The following is a 20,414-nucleotide window of genomic DNA, read 5'->3' as shown; positions in this document are numbered from 1 at the left end:
CAAGGTCAGGAATTTTCTGATTCCAGGAAGCGCCTTCGAACTTTCCTTAAAAAGCCACAACACAGACCCTTAGCTATTCCTCCTGTGCTTGATGTGTTGGATGACCTTTACTCTGACTCCAGTGCTACCCCTGATTCTCTGCCCCGGCTCCTGTCAAGCCTGACAGATACTATAGGGTCCCTGAAACCCATTCTCATTTCTTTAGGGCCCATGCTGTAGACTTAGAAACTATTTCCCAGGGGCCTAAGGGGTTTCTGCTACCACTTCAAAAATCCTTTGCCTTCCGACAGAGGCAAGGTCCTTAGAGAGATGGGGGAAGAAGGTTTACACCTCTACTACCTTAACTATGAGAGCTCTCAATTGTCTGTTTCATATGTTTCAATATCAGGATTCCCTGTTGGATGATTTACAGAAAAATTAGCCTCTCCTGACCCTTTAGATAGGAAGTCCTTGCAGGAGACTGTCCATAACTCTCAGCAGGTTAGTAATCATTTTCTGCAGTGTGGATATGATGCATTGGAAGCTTCATGTAGGGCAGCTATGACAGGAGCGGTCATTCAGACATGCATGGTTAAAAGAGCAACCCTTACCGGATCATGTTAAGGCAAAGCTACTGGATGCTCCCTTGGAAAGAACAAACTTTTTGGTGATAATGCTAAAGATGTGTTAAAGACCACTGAAGAAAAAGCCAAGTCAGTTCAGACAGTCAAAGATTTTCTCCAGGTTCAGCCCCCCAGGTTCAGCAGGAACTGGCCTTCTAAAACTGGTCATTCCCAAATCCTGAAAAATTTCAAAGGGCAAGAACAGGTGTGCCCGTGGCAGAGGGCAATATAGAGGATCCTACAGGGGACGCCAATGGCAACCAACAAACCAAAGAGGTGACACAGGGTTTCCCCTGTCACTCAGGGACAATCTCAATGACTTGACTCTAACTTCTCCGACCAAGGAGCAAAACAAGCCCCTTTGGGAGGAAAGTTATCTCTGTTCTCAGAAAATTGGCACAAACTGATAAAAGACAAATGGATATTGGACATTATAGATCATGGTTACAGGTTCTATTTTCATACCTTACCAAGACAACAAGGCATGCCAAATCTTCCACAAAATCAAAAGGCAGAGGCTATCAAGCAAATTTCTCTGCTGGCTCAGATCAAAACAATAGAAAAAGTGCCTCAACAAGAACAAGGTCAGGGGTTTTACTCAAGACTGTTCCTTGTTCCAAGAAAACAAAATCAATGGAGACCGATACTGGACTTGTCCGCTTTAAACACTTTTCTCATTGTACCAAAGTTCAAAATGCTGACCTTTCAGCAGCTCCTTCCCATGCTGGGCAAGGGGTCTTGGCTGATTACTCTGGACCTCAAGGAGGCATACCTGCATGTCCCTATCAGACACAGCTGCAGAAGATACCTCAGATTTCTTGCAGGGCCAGAGCATTATCAATTCTCAGCATTGCCTTTTGGCTTATCTACTGCACCCAGAGTATTCACGAAATGCCTGGCATCAGTAATTGCTCATTGCAGACTCCAGGGGATTCAAATCTACCCCTACCTGGACGATTGCCTCATACAAACAAACCTTGATAAAAAACTTGTATTATGTCATACACTTGCTACAGGCTTTGGGATACACAGTCAACTTTCAAAAGTCAAGACTTCTACCATCCCAGCAAATAACTTTCTTAGGAGCCAAACTAGACACAGCCTCTCAAATGGCCTACTTGACAGAAGACAAGCAAGAGCAGTTAACTCATTGAGAAAACTTCAATGGTATCTAAAGAGCTTATGGTCTCAGCACAACAACCTAAAAGCAATTATCCCACTCATTCCATGTCTTCAAAAGGAATTTCTATGGTGGGCCTCAGCAAGTCAGTCAAATACAGGCATGCCATTCAAAAAACCTCAGACAACACAGACCATTACCACAGACGCCTCAGACCATGGATGGGGGGTGCACATGGAAGGCAGATGTATTCAAGGACAATGGAATCCAAAGGAAGAACATCTGCATATCAACCAAAAAGAAATGCTGGCAGTAATGCATGCCATCAAGGCCTTTGGACATCAACTTCATCAAGGCCACCTTCTAATAAGGACAGACAACACCACTGTGATGTGGTACATAAACAATCAGGGAGGTACTCACTCTTACCCCCTTTGCAGGCTAACAATGAATCTTTGGGAAAAATCACTGAGTCTGAACATACAGCTACAGTCCCAATTTGTTCCAGGCAGAGACAATGTTCTGGCAGACAGTCTAAGCAGGAATTTCCTAGACCCACACGAATGGAGGTTACATCCAGACATCTTTGCACAACTAACCTCGGCATGGGGCAGGCCAGACGTAGACCTATTTGCCTCCCAACTCAATCATCAGCTACAAAAGTTCTGCTCAAGGACAAATCATCCACAAGCATGGAAGATAGATGCTCTCTCATTCAACTGGAGCTCCCTAGTCATCTATGCATTTCCACCTCTGCCACTGATGACCACAGTGTTACTAAAGATCAAAGCAGAGCAGCCAAAGGGAATCCTAATAGCTCCAAACTGGCTGAGACAACACTGGTACCCACTACTACGTAGCATATGTCACAACAAACCGTGGGCCCTTCCCAAATGGCCCCAACTGTTGACTCAACACAACTTCAGGACAGCTCATCCCAACCTCCAGACTCTACAGCTAACAGCTTGGAAGATCACATAAATAACCTCAGTTTATCTCTCTCCAAGGAAGTTCAGCGGATACTAACAGAAGCCCGCAGACCATCCACCAGAAGGGCTTACTCAGCCAAATGGAAGCGTTTCAGCATTTGGAATACCAACAAGGGTCAAGATGCATCAGTACTGAGCATTCCACTCATTCTGGAGTACTTGGCAGAATTGCTAAATAAGGGACTTTCATACTCTTCCATAAAAATACATGCTTCAGCTATCTCAGCTAGATACAACACTGACCCACCTGTGTTCTCACATTCTTTGCTAAGGCAATTTATTAGAGGGATCAAGAATATAAAACCTCCAAGAAAGGCACCAGTACCAGCTTGGGATCTCAATTTTGTGTTAGAAAAATTGACTCTACCTCCCTTCGAGCCAGCAGCTTCAGCGGATTTACAATTTCTGTCCTGGAAGACAGCTTTCCTGCTGGCCATTACCTCAGCTAGAAGGGTTTCAGAATTACAGGCACTAATGGCAATACCACCCTTCATAATCTTCCACCGAGACAGGGTCTCCTTACGAACCAATCCTTCCTTTCTGCCAAAAGTGGTATCTAGGGTCTCTCTAAATCAGGCAATTCACCTGCCTACTTTCTTCCCCAATCCTGAAAACAAAGGGGAAAGACTGTTGCATACCTTGGACATACATAGACAACTTCACTACTATCTAGACAGAACCAAGATCAGTAGGAAGTCCGATCAGCTATTTGTAGCTTACGCTCCTGGAGTACAGGGAAAAGCAATTTCCAAACAGACAATTTCAAAATGGATTGGACATTGCATCAGATATTGTTATTCCTTCCATGGAAAGAGTGTGCCAGCCAATGTCAGGCCACCCTCTACCAGAGCTACAGCCACCTCCACAGCCTTCTTAAGAGGGGTGCCTACAAAGGATATTCTAGAAGCTGCTACATGGAGCTCCGTGCATACATTTTCCAAACACTACAACCTCCCTTTATTTTCCAGATCCAGAGCAGGCTTTGCTTCGGCAGTCCTGCAGGGATTGCTAGCTACACCATCCTTTTCCTAGAGCATACCACCTCTCCCAGCTAAGCTATGGTATTTAACCCATATGTTATGACTGCAGTTGCATTCTTGAAGGACATAGTACAGTTTTGTACCTACCATAAATGTAGATGTCCGATAGATATGCAACTGCAGTCGGGTTTTCCCTCCCTCCTTCCCCTCTATGCCTTGGGTCCACTCCTCTCCCTGTTATTCTTAGCTGGGGATATCTGTTATGGTGTATCCGTTTATTGCTTGCTTATTTGTCTGGAAACCTATTTTTGTTTTACAAATTTGATTTTAGCCTTCCTTGGAGGGCACCTGGCATCTGGGGCAAGAAACACTGAAGAAGATGGCGTCGGTTGATGCTTATATACTCCAGCCGCTCTGACGTCGGAGAGAAATGCGACATCAGCCGACGTCGGACCCAGACTTTGGAATCCGGCCGACCGAGGGCTGCCTGAGGCAGGACAACCCATATGTTATGACTGCAGTTGCATATCTATCGGACATCTACATTTATGGTAGGTACAAAACTGTACTTTACACTGCCTTCCACTTTAGTAATCAGCACAGAGGCTACCTCAGTTTTGAAAGGAAAAGTATAATCCTTGGTCTGAGAAGACATGCAAAAAGCCAGTAGTATGGAGGCCTGCTTAGCAGTTATGCCAGAGGCCTCAGCTGTGATTAGCTCTAAAGACAGAAGCTGCAAGACTGCCCAACTGCATCCAAAGTCACTGGCCATAGGAAGACCAGTGTCATCCAGTTTGACATCTTTTGTTTCCTGATATTTCTCCCCATGCCTTTTGTCAAGAGTATATTTCATAGGCCAAAGCTTCCAGGTGACGTTGGCCAACACCGTAGTGGTTTGGAGCCAGGTGCATGTTCCTTTTTTCATTTTGAATTCCCACAAATACTGTGCTCTCTTTCAGTTTGTCCTCAGGGTGAAACTAAGACATTGCAAACATGCAGTAACATCATGCTGTTGGCTGAGACAGAGCAGGTAAAGGGAGTGGAAAACATTATGAGAGTTTTGCTGTACACACACACACACACACACACACACACACACACACACACACACACACACACACACACACACACACACACACACACGCGCACACACATATATACACACACACACACACACACACACACACACACACACACACACACACACACACACACACACATGCACACACACACACACACACACACACACACACACACACACACACACACACACACACACACACACACACACACACACACACACACACACACACACACACACACACACACACACACACACACACACACACACACACACACACACACACACACACACACACACACACACACACACACACACACACACACACTGTAACTATTAACTTTGACAGTAGATCCAGAAATTGATTGGACAATAGATGAAGTGCCGTACAGAAGTGGACAAGAAAGTGGGCTGTGGGGTACATATCTGGCTCCACTGTCTAGTGCTTAATTGAGAGGGCTGACTTCCTTTCACAGAAAGAGCCATCTTATCTGTTAGGTTTTTCATATTCAGTTCCCCAGCTCAGCCTACTGCATTATCTTCACATGCTGGCAATTTGCTTGAAACTTAACCATGCTCTTAGGTCCTCTGCCAGTAACACCAGATCTATTACACATCCAAGGACAAAGCTGAATGCAAATTTCTCTCATTTCAAGGCTTAGTAGTGTGAAACAGTTTTCTCATTGAAGTTTGGTTAGCAATGTATCTTATTACTTTCATGTTTAAGCCTGGAATATCTTAAAGCTTGCACAAAGTGTAGAAGTGTCACTTAAGCAGCTGACCTCTCTTTTTCTCTGTGAACACCTACATTAGTAATTATCTGGAGAAGTTTTAGAGGCTGTGTGTATTCACTTGCTGATGTGCTTAGCACCTCCATAGTATTAGCATCTCTATGTGGAAATCATGCATCCTGGTTGAATAGGGTAAATCAGAGTTTGAGCTCCAATAAATTCATCTATGCATTTTCAGTACCTCTGTTGTCCAGTTCAGTGTCACAGGGAACTGGGAATTACTGTGGTAAGCAACAGGAATAAGGCAAGAACCAACATTAGATGGGACAGTAGCCCATTGAAAGATGCAGACATGATCCCATACACACCACACACACACACACACACACACACACACACACACACACACACACACACACACACACACACACACACACACACACACACAAGCAATGTATGCATCACCACTTTACCTTCCTACATGTCTTTTGGATGGGGGAGAAAGTAAGAAGTGCCTAGTGAAATCCCATGCTGGCAAAGGGAGGACATGCAAGTTTCATATAGTTACGTCAATTGGGTACCCAGCCAGAGAACCAAGTACTTTGAGGCAGCAGCAATTCCAATGAATTCAGATGACACAGTACAGGTGATGTACCTGTTGAAAGGACACAATGAAAAGGATTTGATTACATTTACATCCCTTGTACTGAAATTATCTTGTAGTTCATGAGGAATGTCACATGCAGGAAGAAATTCTCATCTGTGTAGGGCTTAAGCTGTAACATATCCTAGAGGGCTGCAAATGGACAAGCAGCAGAAATAAATGTTGGAACTAGGAATAGTGAAGCTCTGTTAACTTCATGTTAAACTCCCTTAAAAGTTCAAGTTTTAGTCTATGTGGACTGTAATGTATCAGGTAATTTATTTTTACAGAAAATATGACAGTTTTTAGAAAAGGTGTGTTCTAAAACTCAGCAGTTTTGTTTTCTTGATCAGTAGATCACTGTTCAGGAATTCATAACTCATGAATAATCTAATTATGTGAATGACTAAGACAAATTAGAAACTTAAAACATTTTACTAAGATTACAAATCTCTTCAAGTGTACAGTCAGGTGTTAACTTTTAATGTGACTTTAGAGAAAAGGAATTCTTAACGTTACAATCCTTTCCAAAGTGCACATACGGGGATTTTACTAAAAGTAGTGTAAAGGCACTCCCCCCTCAGCCCTTTGTCTGTGTACACTGCCGAGTGTACCACAGCATTCTGTGATGTAGCTGCTGTGTGTGTATATTATAAACATGTAGATACAGAAAGCTACCAGTGAAGGAATACTTTGTGATGTTATTCATGACTAAATGTTGAGTAGTGATTCGACTGACTGTTCCAAACCATAACTCGGTTTTGTTTTTCTTTCTGCAGTCCCTATAATTCCTGATGTGCCCATCATTGATGCTGAAGGTAATGAGGAATATGAAAATTATCTGATGTACAGCACAGATGTACTCCGTTCCCCTGGTGCAGGCGCCAAGAGACCTAGCGTTGCAGATAGTTCTGGTACGTGTTTGAAGCTGAATTAAGAACTCACAATTTTCACTTCTTGTTTTTTTTTTTTTTTCTTCTTCTCTGTCTCTCATTTTTTTGTTATTTGTTTGTCTCTGAATGTTGTTTAACTGGTATGAGTTAAAGGGGTAAAAAGTTAGTACAAGTTGTGTAGTATAGCTTGCTGAAGTCTCTTGGCACCTTTCTGTTTGTCATATGCTTCTTGGCACTTTGCTTTGAAAGTGGTTGGTTTTGCTAATGTGGCCATGGCAGGGAGGCTGTGGATATTTTAAACTCACATGGGGACTAATACCTTAATTTTTCAAGTAATTTTGAATGGAGATGATTGGCGTAAAATATTGAATTCTGGTCTGAGCACCAACTTTCATGTTATCGATCCTAATCCAAAATGTGGGGTCGGAGCAGATTTTTCTGACTGCTGACACAGTTATAAACGTATCTTGAGCACTGTTTGCCTATCTTAACCTTAATTGTGTTTTCATACCTAAATTCATTTCACATAAAAAGGTAATCCAGGTAGGAACAAGTGCTTCTTTTGGGGTAAACCTGGAAGTACTGTCTTCTTAAATGACATGCAGAGGCCAGAAGTTTAAAGTATAGATTGTGGGTGTCATACCCAAAACATTAGAATGAAGTTCATCAATTGCTCCTATCCTTAATCTTGTACACTATACATTCAGTTGCTTGTACCTGTAATGGGTAGAAGGTTCCTGAAACTGAAAACTCTTTTATATGCTGATGTAAGGTGTAAAGATACCTGGTATTTTACCATATACTCATAAGTAGACGTTGTACTGTAAAACTGTATATTATTAGAATTTATACATTCTATTAATTGATTGTCTTTACCTTAATTATTATCTGTCCAAGATGTTCCATTTCTAATCCATTAGCTGTGTATTCTTACATTTACCACTATAGGTCACTGGCATCTACATAGTGTGGACCACCTACCTCACAGGTTGTTGGATGCTATACTCTTTATAACAGAGCTGGACAGAGTTTTCCTAAACAGTACAGTGCATCCTACAGTAAACCCATAGTTTAACAATATCAGTTGCATTAAACACAGCCAAGACCTGTTAAGTGAGCAGCACATGTGGACCTGTTGTATAGTACACGTGGCTCCATTACAACCTTAATGCTAAACTGCTTGTGTCACTATTCCCCAGTTCAAGTAACTCATAATTGATGGCCCAAGTACATAAATGCTCAAAACATTTGTAAAAGAGTCATTTTGTTGTGTGATTTCCCTCCACACACTTTACTTTAGTCTCATTCCAAGGTTAATGCACCTCAGGAAACAGCAATAACTAAAATACATTAAAAAATGTCTTGTTCTTTCTCTGGAAGGCTGCAACTCTGAGATCACATGAAAGATTACATGTCAACACATCACTAGTATATGGACAATTTATAACAACAAAGCAACTAAGCAATTAATGACTATGATATGAACAGCGTGATAGTGGGCAATGGAATGTAAACCCAAGGTACACTGGGTAGTAGGTTAGTGGAAAGGTTACCCATGTGTTTTATAGTTACATCACAAGGCTGTCTTGTGACACACCACAAAAGGTGTTTTATTTTTATGTTACTCAGCCTAATTCTCAGTGTTTTACTGTGAATCTATATCTTTCATTTAATAATGTCAGTGCTTGTGTTGTATCAGATATGGCTTGGCAGTATAAACGGCAGGCATGCTTAGAACCTAGGCCTGCCCCTTGATCTGTAGCCTTTGATAAAGCAATACCTAGGCTGCAGTGGGTGACAGTTTGATGGTTATGTATCCCATAAACCACCTCCTCAAAGCAGGAGATCATTTTGAAATGTCTAGTCATCCTTCCTGGTTGTAGCCTTCTCCAAACCTATGAAGCTTTTTAATAACAAATAGGTTATAAGCATCTTCTCCAAACCTATGAACTTAGAAGCCTATGAACTCCCACTCAGAATGGTTTGTGAAGAAGGCCACATTGGTAGACCCCCAGAAGTGAGATTGAAAAATGTAGGACCAAAGATACGAAGAAAGCAAACTAAATAAGAGCTATTAATTGGCAGGAAGGGAACGTGCCGGATATTGAACCAGTGAAACTGTAAATAAATAATAAATAAATATTGGCTACAGTGTAAAGATTTGTCATAGATGTGTATCGTAACTGTTTTGACAGCATCTTTTGGGGTCTCTAACATTTTTCCAGCACTTTTAAACTTAAAAACTGATGGATTATTGATTATTTTCCCTTCTAAGGTACATTTTTATCAGTAGGAAAAGCATTTATTGATTTATTGAAAAGCATTTCATACTGTATTTGAAAAATATGACAAAAAATTAAGGTGTGCTAGTCCCCAAATTCCACTGGTTTCTCCACAATACCAACACACCTGCTTGAATTGTTCTGAAAGGCTCACAATGGAACTTTGTCCACGTGCTGGGTGACGATCTAGACCTCCGCAAGATCAGATGGAGACTGCCTGCAGAAGAGATCCCCCGATATTCAGACTCCAGCTGCTTTTCTTCAGATGCTGAGATGGGAGCACACAGCAGTAGCCTCTCTGCATATTCGGACAGTGACACATCTAGCTACACACCAGGAAATGAGAACAGGAAGAGAAGAGGGACCGCCAGGCCACAGCAAGGTGAAGATAAAGAAAGCCCTCAAGTGCCACATGTTTTCTCATTACAGGAACTGAGTAGAATGTGTTTATTCACTGTGAAGAACCAAAGTAATCATGCACACATTTATACACTTAGGAAGCACTCTCCCTGTCATTGCTAACAGTAGTTCTCAGGTCATGGGTACAGATAGCAGACATGAAGCTAGCATGAATGTTATCACTGCACATTCCTTGAAAGAACTAAGGAAGCTCAGTTATTACTAGAATTTAAACCTTTAAGGGACTAAACAAAGGTATTACAATAATCCATAGTTAAAGAGTGCAGTGTATTACAATAATCCATAGTTAAAGAATCCAGTGAGTTGAGTAATAGAACAAAGTCTGATAAGAACAAGAAAAGGAGACTTTTTACATTATTTGTTACGTTTTCCTTTGCAAATAGGTAGCTAATAAAGTTATCAGAGATATTATTTTTACTTCTTATTTTTATTATGTTATATAGACACACTGTACTGTTACTTTATAACTTTGTTAAATGGATTGATGGGCTGGCCAACAGCAGTTCTCTGCATACCATATAGTAGCAACCTACTCACTCACTCACTCACTCACTCACTCACTCACTCACTCACTCACTCACTCACTCACTCACTCACTCACTCACGCACTCACGCACTCACGCACTCACTCACGCACTCACTCTTTTTGTGCTTTTCCTGTTAAAAGTTCCATAATCTCAGATGCTAGTTCATCTCAGAGGACCCATGCATTTTCTAGGCCATTTGAAGGATTTAATCCCTCCACTGTCTCCTGAGGCTAATCCCATTTTTCTCCCAGTGAGCTGTTATTGTAACAACCCAGGTCAATGGCTAGATACCCAAAGCACCTCAGTTGTGTGTTTTCAATCAGAAAGAGCAGTGCCTCTACTCTAAGGTGGCTGTTCTCACCAAGCTGCTCAGCATGGCATGGAGTTTAAGCCCAGTGAGTTTACAGAGAAATCCGTTTCTACTGCTTGTATTCATGATCTCATCCTTTCAGTCACTGCTGACAACTTGTGACCATAGGTGAGAACAGGATTGCAGACTGCTAGTAAACTGCCAGCTTTGTCTAAGAACTTGGAGTCTGTTTTACCATTACAGGAGGCTTCAGTAGCCAAAGACTGCAACTACTTGCCCATCTACTTGTCAGTGTCATGCTCTGCCTTCCCTGCACTTATAAACAAGATGCAAACACCTGAGCCAGGGAGTCATCCCCCCTCCCCTAGCCAGAAAAGAACAGCTTGCTCATGCCCAAGAGAGTACAATGTTTTCAGTTTGAATGTGCACATTTTTCACTCCCATCTTCTTAACTGTGAATAGAAAATCAATAAAGTGTATGTCACATTCTCCTATCTGATAAAGCCAGTGAAAATCGTTATCTGCATGGGCTAACTCTTGGCTAGGCTTGTAAGGGCCTCAGGGCCAATAGTTCAGTAACTTCCTATGATCCTATGTAGACAAAAGAGGTACAATTCTTAGATGAACAAACTGGACATAACACCCAACCAAAAGTGTTCCTTGATATCCTGCCCAGAAAAATCACAAAGTGCTTGTAAGTTACACTCAGAGCAGTGAACAACACCATCAGTTAATGAACTTGAGCCAGTGCCAAGAATATGGACATGAAGCTTTGTGTCTGTACATAAGTGGTTCTTTTATCCTATACCCCAGCAGGGCATCCCACAGTGCCAAGTCACACAATCATAAACCTTCAATAAATTCACGTAAGTAATACCTGCATTTTTATAAGTATTACACGTTGCATTTGCAATCTCCAGTTCCTCATATAGCCATGTGATGCTAAAGAAATGGCCGCCATTCATGGCCTGAAAGAATCTGCACTGTTCTTTCTAAACCCAATGTTCACCTATCATTTGGAGTCTTTTTTTCTGTCACTCTGGAGTAGGTTTTACATGGAAGGATTATTACCTCCCCTTTTAAATGAAGAGTGCGCACCCTTTGGTACTCTGAATTAAAGATGGGGAATGCAACCAGAGTTTTCACTTCAGAAGTACTGTTCCCACCTTCCAGGTAATATTGAAGAAACACATTATCCGTGCTATAACAACTCTTTCTATTGACTTCCACATCTTTTTCAGGATCTCATCTATATATCTATAGCCTTACTACGTCAGAGTCCACTGATTATGACAGTGATTTCAGCTGTACTGATAGTACCTAATGCAGCAGAGATTTCAGTCACTGCCTCCTGATAGCAGGGTATGTTTACTGGGCTTAATTCCTCAAAATGTTTCTTCCACATCATGACAGTTCCCCCAATTAAGGACCAGCATTTCCTTGCCATTGCTTACTATAGCCTGAAGAAAGTCCCACCCTCCCTTCGTGAGATACCATGAAGTTTGCAAGAACTTCTTTCAGTCTGTCCAGTAAGACCATAGATTTTCCAGATAACTTCTATGCTAAAGCTTTCACTTTAGCACTGCAGTCTTCTCAGCTGGCTAGTGCCTCTCAACCAAGTCAGGAAAACCTTTCTTAAGTATTGCCTGCCTCTAAGACTGCTGATGTCCACTACTGGGTGCTGGGGTTACCACTATAGCAGAAAGTGACCATTGTCAGACCACGGCTTCTTGCTGCTGCTTCAGTAATGAGGTCTTAAACATGCTGCATTCAGAATTAATGACTCTGGCATGATTCAGGTCAAAGTCAAAGACTTCTTGGTGGTAAGAACATGTGTCACAGAGGAGCCTCCACCACTTGTTCCGAAGAGGTCCACATTGCTCATTTGGGTCACCCAGGCCTGTCTGCCCAGTGCCTTGTCCAAACAAAATGTGGTTATCAGTTGATTTTTCTACCTCTCTCTTCAACTTAATGAGTGGAACATGGAATCTCAAGTCTGATGACATGATCACGAATTCTGCCAATGACCTTTGGATCAAGGTGATCTTGTGCCAAGTACACTAATAAGTCTTCTTGTATTTAAAGATGGCATTTGTAATGGGCAGTCTATGACTTGCAAAGAAGTTCAATACATTTTTATCACTCTAGTTCAAGTGTAGAAGGGCATGCCTTCAAGTCCTTTCTGTCCAGTTACCTCTGTCATTCCCTTCATAAACACTGAAGTCTCTCAGTTAGATTGCAGAGTCAGCATGTAGCAATTGAGCACCTGACCCAGTTTGTTCAAGAAGGCTGAATGCTCAGTGTGTCTGGTGTATAAGCACAACAGATGCCATCATTTTCTATTTTGGTGCTTAAAAGTCATACTGCCTTAACTCTCTTCTCCCCGAGAAAAAGTCAAGCTGGTCAACACATAGCTGGGCAGTTCTGACTGTCCCCATACCTATTCATGGCATCTCAGATGTAGACCAGAAGAAAGATCAAGACCACCTCAGTTAAGAAGTCTGGCAAATGAGGCTGTGCTATTGGGTCTATATTATATTGCATGCTCAGAAGAGCTAACGACACATAATCAACCCCATGTAAGCAAAAGCTTACAACGTCGAAGCCTCAGAACAGCGATTTTTTCCAAGAGAAAAAAATCACTGTTCTGAGAAAAAAAAAACTGTAAAACATTACATAACACCCCCCCTTACTTAAATATACTAACTCTGAGATCGCACTACAGTGCCGAAAAGGCAAAGTAGCAAAAGCGGCCAAACAAATTCTTTCCAAGGAAAAGAATTCATTGAAACGCCACTTTACTATTTTGCCTTTTCGCGCTTTTCAGTTCAACAAAGACGCATTCGACAACCTGTGTCTGCGACAGTGTAATAGGGAGCCGTGCTATTCATGGAGATAAGTCTAACAATGTCCAGGTGGTATTTCTCCACATCTTGCACCAGCTCAAGCTCTCTTCCTGACAGAGGGGTGACATCCCATAACTCTCAGGACAGTTCTTTAACTACCAGGGTGTAGACTGCCATCATAACATTAACTTTCAATATATAAATACACCACAAAGTTATGCAATGTTTTCTGCATACCTTTCAACTGTCCAGATTTTTGCAGAATGTCCAGGTTTTTGTCTCATAGTTTTGGTCTGTTCCTCATAAAATGTGTGGGTTTCTGGCAAATCAGTTTGATTTTAAATTATTAAATAATAACATATATTTTCGTTTCAGACTCCATACCCTTCAGAAAATGCCTGCTAAGACAAATCCTTTTATTTTAGCAATTTGCCCACCTCCACCCCACACACAATTTTCTAGGCTTTCTCCAGATTTCTTGGGCTAAGAGTTTGAGAGGTATGCAGTTTCCAGTTATTATTCTAGTACAGCGTACTATAAATGTTATGTACCAACAGGTGAAAGAAGTGACTTTTTAAGTTACATATCAGGTGCACACTGCACTCTCATATTATAAATGGATGCACACACACACACACACACACACACACACACACACACACACACGTACAAAGTTGTATAGACATACATGTACATACATGGGTTCACATACATACACACACACACACACACACACACACACACACACACACACACACACACACACACACACACACACACACACACACTCATTTATCTTTTCCAGAAGATCAGCCCAGATGATCAGTAGGGCCTGTAATCCTAAAGTATTTGTGGTAGCTTGCCAGTGTATAGTTTTATAAATATTTATTATATCCTGAATTTTAATAACCTGTGGACAGTGTTGGTGGTAATTTATACGTTTTGGGTAAGAAGGCCAAGGCATTGATACTATGCAGTACATGTAACCATGGCTGTGAAAATGATAATTCAGTATTTTAGTCATGGGAGCTTGTAACCTAGGACACATTCCCTTTGATACTTTGCCAATAATAACACTGGCTTTCCATCTATTTAGTTAGACCACACTCTAGACAAAAAACAGTCTGAAAATATCTGCACTGAATGAACAGTTTTGGAAGAGGGGACTTTTGGATAGTTAAATAATACTTTATGGCAGAAGTAATAAGAAATGAAGAACATTATACACTTGAAATGTTGTTATCCATTTCCTAACATACATTGTAAAATGCCTCATTGTGCTACAAAATGTGTGCATGGTGGCTTTATTTTAGGCTCAATCAGGTAATAAGGTGGAGTGCATTAAAAACTCACAGTCTGTTTCCATCTGCTGGGATTGCACGGCTCACATTTAGTTCACATTAGCACTGAGATTTGATGCATTAATACTCTGAAGACACCTACTATTTTGTTTAATGTGTGCCCTGAGTTAAACAAGCATTTCATTGTCAGGCTTTAATGTTTGACATCACAGATGGCATGTTGTTATATTTTCTGTTCATCCTCATCGCGTACAGCATTCAATGCGTGAAAACAGTAACACAAGGGCAGAATGGTTAGAAACTGTTACTGATGATAATTTTAATGAAAGGAGTCTTTATTTATGAATTTAGGCATAATAAATTATAGAGGTGGCCATGGTGGTGCAGAGGTTAGCATTGCCGCCTCACAGCAAGAGGTTCTCCCGTTTGATTCTCGGCTGGGGTGCTTTCTGTATGGAGTTTGCATGTCCTCCATGTGGTCGCGTGGGTTTCCTTCAGGAGCTCCAGTTTCCTCCCACATCCCAAAGACATGTTGTAGGTGGATTGAACACTCTCGATTAGCCCTAGGTGTGAATGTGTGCCTTCTGTGGAAGGTTGGGCGCCAGGCTGGCAACTTGGCACCGTAAAACTCCACTGCCAAATTCCACTGTGGTGATCCCTAACCAGGAAAAGAAAGAAGGAAAGCATAAGAAATTATCTTTACCATTTTTTAAATTTGGAAGACATACTAGAAGCCATTTATATTGTCAGACAATTACTAGGTTTTGAGAAAATACAAAAAAATGCTTCATTTATTTTTTTAACGACAGGTGAGAAAATATTAATAGGATGTATAAGGGGGTGTCATCATTCAGGTGAAAGCCAAACAGCCATGTGTTATCATTATGTCATCTGTACTGCCAAAAATAGAGATGGAGGTTTCCCTTAGGCAAGAAGAGATGTGCGAGGTCACATTTACATGCTACCATCGCAGACTAATGGTTATAACCAGAAAACAATATAATCTGTTAACCAGGGGACAAGAAGAGGTATTCGTTCACTACAGGAAGCATTAGTTGGGGCATTAGAGCATACACAGTTTTAGTTAAATGAGTGGGGTTCTTGTCTACACTGGATATTGTTTCTGACCATATGTGTTCAAGAATTATAGAATGCAGGCGTTCTGCATATGTTTGCATTTTTCTGTATGTCTCTGCCAGTTGTAAGTTTTAATGTTAATGTGCAGGGTGTGTTTTGCTGGTCTTACACAGAAGGGGAACAGAGAGTTTTACTGGAAACCAGAGACCATTCAGACATGTGGTGTTAACCCTTCTGTGGTTTATGAATATCAGTGTTCTGCTGCTGCGGGGCATCATGGTCAGGGAAAGTTATGTCTGAGATTTTGCAGCAACTTCATCCCAGTTTTGTTCTGAATAAGAAGTTAAAACTGAAGTGCATTGGAAAAGGTGCACAATTCTCTCCATTCTACAGGTATAATTTAGCTTTCAGTTACTTCCACCTCCCCTGCTATGTGTGGTTTACTGAAAATGTAGAGCTCATTGAACCCCCACCCCCTCCTTTTTGTCATGTTTTTCACTATATAGATATAGACAGATATAGAATAATGTATTCAGATCACATACACCTTTCCCCACAAACCTGCAGAACAGGTGCTGTAGCTCATCTTGCCAGCAACTGAGTTCTTCCCCACGCCTCCACCACTGGGAAGAGAGACAAGTGCCAATTTCCAACCCCCTCTGCAGGAAGGGAAGTGATCATTCAGCTACTCAGCTCTCCTTTCCCTGGCTGGCCTTCTGATTACTGAGGTCATTTTTCACATCTTGGTGTATAATGCTACAGATGCACATGTCTCTATGACAGTGAGCCATCAAAGTCCCTATTAATGCTCAGAGAAGGAATATACATTCATAGTTCTGCACAGACTACCTTTAAGCAGTTTATTGTTTTAACATCAGTGCAAGAGGTATGACCCCTACATATTTCTTCCTGTAGATAATTCCTTCACAGAAAAATATCACTGAAAAATTAACACCGACAGGTCCCTAAAATATGTGCCCACTGTTTTGCTCTTTGCTTTTCTGCTCTGCTGCTAATAAAAATAAAGTATCTTGTCCTTCCAAATGTTTTAGTCAGTGAATGCACACCACGTTTTCTTCCTTTCATTCAGTGGGACAACAAAACATGAAAGTCAAGCTCTCGTTTAGAGAAGTTTATGTTCATAGGTCTCTTGTTTGATGAGTAAATGGTAGCATATCTCTGGCAAGGAATGAAACTCAAGTAACCAGGGCAATCTCCAATGTGATCTCCTTTTGCAGATAACTTTGCTGATGGTCGGTATGAGTTTAACTTTCCTGGTGGAGGAGGCACCATGACCAAAACAATTACTACAAACTACAGGCAGGGGACTCCCAATGTGCACAGCCAGATGGCAACGATTGGAGGAACATCCGTAACTAAGGAGTATATGACCAACATTATGTCTGGGCCAGGTTAGTGCTAATGCTTCAGTTATATACAGGAAATGTCCTGAAGAGGAAGAGAATAATCTTTATTTCATTTGCCCGCCTAATTTTTTTTCTAGTTTGTGAACTGAAATGTAGAACATAACAAGTAAAAATGTCATACAGAAAAAATTCATAAACAAAAATACCAAAAGAAAACAATTCACTTGTGCTGTACTGACAAGCCCATAAAAAGTGTAAAACATGCTTTGGCTTTATTGGCTTTAATGCCTTAATAAAGACTTGTAAAAAGACAGTGGCATTCAGAAGCCTTGTAGCTAAAACACTTTTATGTGCTTTAGGGATCATTTGCATATTTCCCATAGGCCTTCTTCAAAGAAAGTTTAAGGTATTACACATTGAAGTCTCTGGCTTGCCATGGTCTTTTTGATGAAATCTAGAACATTTTGACAACTGTTCCCTTCCTACTAGGAACTACAGAGTCAGTACTGTAAGTTGTTGATCTTGTGTGAAGAACGCTGAAGTAAAGATTTATATTGAAAACTTTTTTTTTTCCAGTTCAAGTGACTTTGTGCTATTTGCAGACATTTATTAGTTGGTGAGAAGAAAGACCAGTCTAGTTAGAGCAACAAACCCCTTTCTCTTTGTACCACGAACAGTTGAAATCCCGGAGCAGAAAATGTTTCACCCCCCTGGAAGTCAAGTTTAATTTCTGTTTATAAAGGTAATGCAGTGAAGACTAGAGATATAGTGGATGGGCCTTCACTTCTTGTGCAGTTGGAGCTACATTTTATGATGCCAATGATCTCATGACTATCAAGGGTGAAAACTTCCACAGACTGAACTTCTCTGTAATTGTTACTTCATAACAGAAATTAGAAAAAGCAAGGTTTTGTGAACCATGCAGAGTACAAAGAAACAGGCTGATTCTTTTGTAGAGTACTTCTGTAATCTTCTTTATACTGGAATTGAAACCAATAAATCTTTCTTAGATCCACTTTTCTGCAAAGGGCGGCCACGGTAGTGCAGCGGTTAGAGTTGCCGCCTCACAGCAAGAGGTTCTCCGGTTCGATTCTCGGCTGGGGTGCTTTCTGTGCGGAGTCTGCATGTCCTCTCTGTGGTTGCGTGGGTTTCCTCCGGGTGCTACGGTTTCATCCCAAAGACATGCATTAGGTGGATTGGACACTCTAAATTGGCCCTAGGTGTGAGTGTGTGCATGTGTGTGCCTTCTGTGGAAGGTTGGGTGCTGGGCTGGCAACTCGACACTGTAAAACTCCACTGCCAATCATGAGCAGACAGATGATCCGCTGTGGTGATCCCTAACTGAGAAAAGCTAAAAGAAGAAGAAGATCCACTTTTCTGCAAAGAACTAGAGTCGCCAACTTTCAATTTGGAAACTCTAGTCAGGATCTGCAAAACGCTAGTAGCAATATTGAATGAAGCTAGGCTCGTATACAAAATTCTGTTCTATGCCCACTCCTCTCCCATATCTCATGGTCAGAATTATGTGGCCCTTCGCTTAATTTGAGAAGTCCTTGGTCATCACTGCAACTCTTCATATGATCCTGGATGCATATATTTTCTGGGTGTGTCTGTCTCGGCTCCTGTGCTGGCAGATTTTGTCTGCTGTTTGCATAATGGCCTCACAAATGTGAGGCAGTGAAACCAGGTAGATTTAGATCATTACCCATGCCAGCCTGCATTTTAACACTTGAATACTCTTGCCTGGCTTACAATGGTATATGTAACACAGTTTACTATCCTTTTGTTTATCGCAGTTCGTGCGATTGACAAAATGTCGAATTTGGTTGTCACTGACTCATTAATTCGAACAAGAAAATGTCAGAACTGACAACAGCGAATGCATTACAGCATTCGCTGTTGTCAGCTCCGACATTATAATGCAGCACGCACTATAGTGGGGATCGGGAAATGTACCCTTTTGCTCACTATAGTGCGATCCTGGGTTTAGTACATTTAAGTAGCAGGGGGTGTGAGGGGCACAGCCCCCCACATGGGGTTGCAGGGGGGCTTGCCCCCCTGCAAACATGTTATTTAATGTGCAACACACAGTATTGGTGTCCCTGGAAGTGTGGTGATTGCTCGAAAATATCGAAATTGACATTTACAGTCACCACACTTCAATATTTTTGTTGTTCGGTGTTATTAGTTTCAAGGTTTTCCCTCGACATAACTGTGATTCACTGTTGTTGGATCTGGTTAAATGATAGCAAACCTGTAACACATGGACAAGGACCTGCATCATGCCATCTATTGTTTTACAATGCCAAGACAGTTTCTCAGTCTCCACACTAAATGCTAACTGTTATCCAGGTACCTCAGCCCTCCATCTTGGATAGTGAGAGTAGATCAGTTCATTATATGATCACCCTTTAGCTCACTGACTGAGTCTTCCAACTTCCTGGGCTCTTTCACAACTCCAGGTCACTCATGGCACACAGAGATACTCTGTTCTTTAGCACAGACAGAATCCCTGACACTGCGCTCATAAGTACTCCTTCACGTTGAATGTAGTTGGTTTCAAAGGCAGGTCGAAAATGGTTTAACATAGGTTGACAAGAATGGTTTATTACCAGAGCCACAGATCTGATGAAGACTATTTTCTGGTGTTGAATGGTCAGAGTAGACAAGGTATGCAGTCATTTGAAAGGGGTTGTAGTGGCTTTATGACAACAACCATTTTGTCTGTGTACACAGGTTTCAGTGCAAGATACAGTTTAGTTAAAGGAAAAGGATATAAGTAAAAGAATGTGAGTAAGACTTTAATAAATTAAAAATAAATTAATTTTGTGGACATGGTGAAAACTGTGGAGCTGAGAAGACAAGTGTCATTACCATAATGCCTGCCCTAGACTGAAATAAAGCCATGAGGATCAAGAGTCCTAGCTGATACTGAATTCCTAACCAAGCTAGATGCAAATGTGTGTGTGTGTGCTTGTGTGAGTGCATGTGTGCGTGTGTGTGTTTCCTATTAGTAGTATTTCCTTGTTTGTTTGTTTTTCTTCTTCTTTTTTTTTGCTCTAAATTTAACACAGTTAATTGTAACCCCTTGCGGTACTCTCAAGGAGCCACAATGGTCAGAAACTGATAAAAAAATATCCTGTCATGAACTTCTGAGGGGTATTAAAATTTTACATCAGTGTATGGTTAGCATCATTTTGTCATTTGTTTTATTCCAAAGTAACATGATGGGAGTTGCTATACTG

General features: G+C 41.3%; 1 protein-coding gene across 4 annotated transcripts in view; it reads left to right on the top strand.

Moving 5' to 3' along the window:
- Window positions 1-20,414, top strand: part of ITGB4 (integrin subunit beta 4) — a 1,147,860-nt gene that overhangs the window by 1,009,119 nt on the left and 118,327 nt on the right. For 3 of the 4 annotated variants that reach the window (XM_044084971.1, XM_044084972.1, XM_044084974.1), the window contains 3 exons: window positions 6,926-7,060; window positions 9,470-9,703; window positions 17,041-17,214. In XM_044084971.1, the coding sequence (XP_043940906.1) occupies window positions 6,926-7,060; window positions 9,470-9,703; window positions 17,041-17,214 (543 nt within the window). The remainder of the gene's footprint in view (window positions 1-6,925; window positions 7,061-9,469; window positions 9,704-17,040; window positions 17,215-20,414) is intronic. The other variant, XM_044084973.1, reaches the window with a different exon arrangement.

Source organism: Protopterus annectens, chromosome 10.part0 (assembly GCF_019279795.1).
Source record: "Protopterus annectens isolate FY-2018-M chromosome 10.part0, PAN1.0, whole genome shotgun sequence".
In the NCBI taxonomy this organism is placed as follows: Eukaryota; Metazoa; Chordata; order Ceratodontiformes; family Protopteridae; genus Protopterus; species Protopterus annectens.
The sequence above is the reverse complement of the archived record's forward strand: the minus strand, read 5'-3'. Positions and strand labels throughout refer to the sequence as shown.